Source organism: Limulus polyphemus, unplaced genomic scaffold (assembly GCF_000517525.1).
Source record: "Limulus polyphemus unplaced genomic scaffold, Limulus_polyphemus-2.1.2 Scaffold3288, whole genome shotgun sequence".
Classification (NCBI taxonomy): domain Eukaryota; kingdom Metazoa; phylum Arthropoda; class Merostomata; order Xiphosura; family Limulidae; genus Limulus; species Limulus polyphemus.
Genome location: NW_013668898.1, coordinates 54,638 through 59,359, shown reverse-complemented (window position 1 = coordinate 59,359; position 4,722 = coordinate 54,638). Strand labels below are relative to the sequence as shown.

The following is a 4,722-nucleotide window of genomic DNA, read 5'->3' as shown; positions in this document are numbered from 1 at the left end:
ACGATAATTGTTACAAAAATTAACTGTTTCGGGAGTCTATTTTTAAATGATTGAAGCTAGGTGTTGAAGGAATGTTTTAGTCTATTTTTTTTTACACGGTTTAACTGTTTCGGGAGTCTATATTTTTAAATGATTGAAGCTAGGTGTTGAAGGAATGTTTTAGTCTATTTTTTACACGGTCATTTTCTCCTTGGCTACAGATCTTTCAACCACTTTTTTACCCCTCAAGAAATACTGGATCTATTACCCGAACTATGAAGTATGAGCACATTATAAACACACCACCAACAGCACCGATACCATAGAATCGGTGCATATAAAACCATATTAAACACCAACAATTTAAATTAACAAATCTTAGTCATTCTTATATCATCTCAAATTTATAACTACGTGTGAATTTTGTCATAGAAGACACTTTAAACACTTATACAACTACGTGTGAATTTTGTCATAGAAGAGACTTTAAACACTTATACAAGTACATGTGAATTTTGTCACAGAAGACACTTTAAACACTTATACAACTACGTGTAAATTTTGTCACAGAAGAGACTTTAAACACTTATACAACTACCTGTGAATTTTGTCACAGAAGAGACTTTGAACACTTATACAACTACGTGTGAATTTTGTCACAGAAGAGACTTTAAACACTTATACAATTACGTGTGAATTTTGTCACAGAAGACACTTTAAACACTTATACAACTATGTGTAAATTTTGTCATAGAAGCCACTTTAAACACTTATACAACTACGTGTAAATTTTGTCATAGAAGACACTTTAAACACTTATACAACTACGTGTAAATTTTGTCATAGAAGACACTTTAAACACTTATACTTACTCTTTTGGCAATTTCAAGTTTGCAGTATTCTCCATTTTCATCAAAAAGTGCTTCCCATGAATCATCGTCCACTTCTCCACCTGACTTTTTATCATCTCTCTGACCATCTGCATCATTATCTTTCACGCCACATGGTTGGTCAACGTCTTGTGAATGAACAGAACCATCTGGTACGTCTGACTCGTTGATATAATCTCGTTCATTTATGCAAAGGTTATTACTCAGTGCTGCATCAATTTTTTCACTGCTAACTAGATCTTCAGGAAGACTTCCGTCTACAACCTGTTCTGACTGTTCCTTTCGTAAATTCGTACAAGGCATAAGTTCTAGCGCGTTTTGCTGATCACTGGTCAGTTCATCTGTGTTTTGAATCACTCTGTCTACACTTTGTGAAACATTTTCTTCCAAATTCTCTTCGCATTTCCACAAATCATCATGCTGTATCTCTTGGGACTGTGTGCCGTACATCTCAAGCGCACTCCCTCTAATCTCTTCATTAGTTATCGTCATATTTTTCATGTCCTCAGCATTTTCAAGAAAAGTTCTACTTTTGCTTAACTGAATATTTTCCAGTTTCCATTCTGTTTCCCTCTTTGGCTTTCCACATTCATCCAAGTTTGAACAGATATGATCTTTTTCACCACAAGTTTCTTTTTTTCCAAATACTGTCGTTTCTCCTTCGATCGGACTAGTCAACGGAAGTTCATTTCTTGTCAACTTTTTGTTAGATTGATTAGTTATTGCTCCAATATTTATTAACGGCATACTTAATCGTCCGTCAATATCACGGGTAGAAGAAGGCCAATCACTGTCATCACCATTTCTAACGCTAACACGACACGATTGGCTGAAGACACTGGTAGTGAATGTACTCCCAACACTACTGTTAGGGAAGGATTCAATACCGGTGTCACCATCTCCAGATGTTCGGCAGGTTGCTGTATAACAGCCAATAACTATTACACCAGTTTGTGGCGAAGACTCAACAGTATCACCGCCCGTAACACCGCAGTCCAAGCCGCTAACTAAAGAACAAGTGTTCGAAACAACAGTTTCTGTATCGTTAATACAAGATTGAGGTTTGGCTTTAACACTGCTAGTTTTATGATCACTTGAAGAAAGGCAGTCTGTCAGAACAGAGTTTACACAATTACCTGAGTCAGCTGAGTGTATGCTTGGGTAAACTGTCCCAATTAATTTGTCATCATGCTGTTTTACAAAAGGAGGATGAAACAGATTACTTTTACTTAAATCTTCTTTATCAGGTAAATTGAAATGTAAAGTTCCTGATGCAACATCAGTCTGATTAACAGATCTTAGACAAAGTTTCATATCCTCAGTAACATTCTTATCTGATACACTGATAAGACTTTTGGTTACGTTCAAAGCTCTACAACAAGGAGGACTATCGGGTGTTACAAGACTGCTCGAGTTTTTTAAACACTCTTCTTTATTTTCTACTTCACTGGTAATTTTCTCAACTCTTGAAGTTAGACGAGGAGTGGATAAAGTAGCCGGGTTTTGTCTGCCAGATGGAGATGGTCTTGTTTCCATAAGACGTCGGGCACGGGGAATATACAACTGCTTGTCTGGACGGCGATTACGAACTCTGAAAACGAAAATGAAGCACAAATTAGTAACGAATATCAACAACACAAAGAATAAGAGAGCCTTGAACAAACAAGACTTAATACACCCGATATTGGAGATGCTAACATCAACCGACATAAATTATGTGTCTAAAAAATTGTAATATGGACAAAAAAACAGGAATGATTTAATTTTTGCATTTGTTTTCCCGCTAAAAATACTAAATGCATGATTTTAATTTATCTTGGGTGACTTAATATACATCCAGTTGGAATACGTTTAGACTTGGGCTTGGCAAGAGTTCAGTTTTGGTAACTGTGGTGGTTGACTTTTCCTTCTTATTTTCACCTTTAATTTATGGTTTAAGTAGTAAACCTAGCTAAGACATTTTTTTTTCTTTGGATACATTCATGATACTAATATGGCTAACCCTTCTCTTGATTGGGCTAGCTATCAACATGATTTCTGAATGGCCAATATTTTATTCAGTGTTATGAAAAAACTTGAGTTCGGTTTGAGTACAGCTGCTTAAATGACCACAAACTCAACGGCATCGTCGTTTCAATTCATCCCTATAATAAATTTACTGTATCATGATATAACACACCTGCAAGATGAAAAAAATGAACGGCCATGTTTATAAAGTCATAACGTGGGGTCAAAAATTGGAACAGATGGTATCTCTACAATACTTAGATGACACTAAATTATTTAATTGACAACCAAATGTAAATTTATGTGGAGTTTCATACAGACAGACTCTACAATATTTGATTTGATAAACACAATAACTTATAGAAGAGTTACAAGTAGCATAAGAAGAGTTACGTATGTAGAGATAACTGATATGGGTAACAAACTTTCTATTACAAAATAGAAATATATAAAAACATAACAGCATTTTGACCTCTTTAGGTCATCATAAGGAAAGAAAACCAAACTCTATACAGCTTTTAACTAGCTTTGAGTCATACTCTATACAGCTTTTAACTAGCTTTGAGCCATACTCTATTTCTTCAGCCCAATTGTTCTTTTGTAAATTTTATCCAAAGGTTTCAAAAATGTTGATTGTTTTTTGCATGAAAATGGAGTTCAGAATTTTTGATGCCCATCTGTATCAATGAAAATGTGATATTAATATATATATAACAAAGGATATAACAATACAATACAGTGAAATTTATTTTTATATAATGCACAGAATGTACCTAATGGATTCTTATTTCCACTATCTCTGGAAAAGAAAAGGAATTTTTTAAATTTTCTTATGTCCTTTTTTTTAATAACTTTGGAAGGTTTTAAAGTTTCAACCTGTTCTAAGTAAAATAAAACTTGTGTAAAAAAGCACGAACATCTTAGCAGATCAACGTGTTGTACATACTTCGCTTTACAATCAACACTGTCCTTGTTTCCGCTCTTGGCTCTCATGGCATCCACATCAACACTCTCCTTGTTTCCACTCTTGGCTCTCATGGCATCCACGGTACTTGATTCAGTTGATGTCTGTTCTGCCATGGCAGATAGCTCCAACGGTTGTTCATCTAGATCACTTTAAGAAATACGTTACAAAGGTATATCAAACTGGAACAACATTTACTGAAGTCTGTATCTCCACTATCGTTAAGCCTAATGTTTTTCAGTTAAAAGTCTTTAAATGTTTTATCATAAAACAGTAAAGCAGGATTGGGTAAGTAAGAAAGAAAAACTAACAACAACGAACCAATCTGTATTGATTAAACCTGCTAAAGTTCAGACAAGTTTATTTGGTTTGCTGAATACATCAACGAAAAGGTTGGGACCTAATCACGGCATAAAAAATTTAATCAAATATGTTTTAAGTAAAAACCACTATTATGGAAAGTGTAATTATTCATAGTTTTGATCTAAAACATTTATCAACTTCTAACATTTATATTCATTTGTTGTTGTAGTCATCTTGGTGGTAAATGAATTAACTTGTATTATTTGAATTACTCCATATATATTTGCTGTATATTTATCCCAATACTGATTTCTGGATATATTCAGAGTATGTGCTCACAGCAATTTGGGTTGTTTTATAGAGGTGGTGGGAGGTTTTTGGGGAGCACAAAAGTGTAATGAATGTTACTTGAATTTAAAGTAAGTTTGTGGCTAGCTGTGATTTGATAGAAGAAGTGAACATTACTTGAATTTAAAGTAAGTTTGTGGCTAGCTGTTATTTGATAGAAGAAGTGAACATTACTTGAATTTAAAGTAAGTTTGTGGCTACCTGTGATTTGATAGAAGAAATGAACGTTAC

At 34.3% G+C, this 4,722-nt stretch overlaps 1 protein-coding gene across 1 annotated transcript in view; it reads right to left on the bottom strand.

Moving 5' to 3' along the window:
* LOC106469076 overlaps positions 1–4,722 on the bottom strand; it is a 22,937-nt gene that overhangs the window by 13,096 nt on the left and 5,119 nt on the right. Inside the window, exons 4-5 of the mRNA XM_013929531.2 lie at positions 3,823–3,990; positions 852–2,460 (exon numbers count right to left, since the gene is read on the bottom strand). Of these exons, the coding sequence (XP_013784985.1) occupies positions 852–2,460; positions 3,823–3,956 (1,743 nt within the window). The 5' untranslated portion in view covers positions 3,957–3,990. The remainder of the gene's footprint in view (positions 1–851; positions 2,461–3,822; positions 3,991–4,722) is intronic.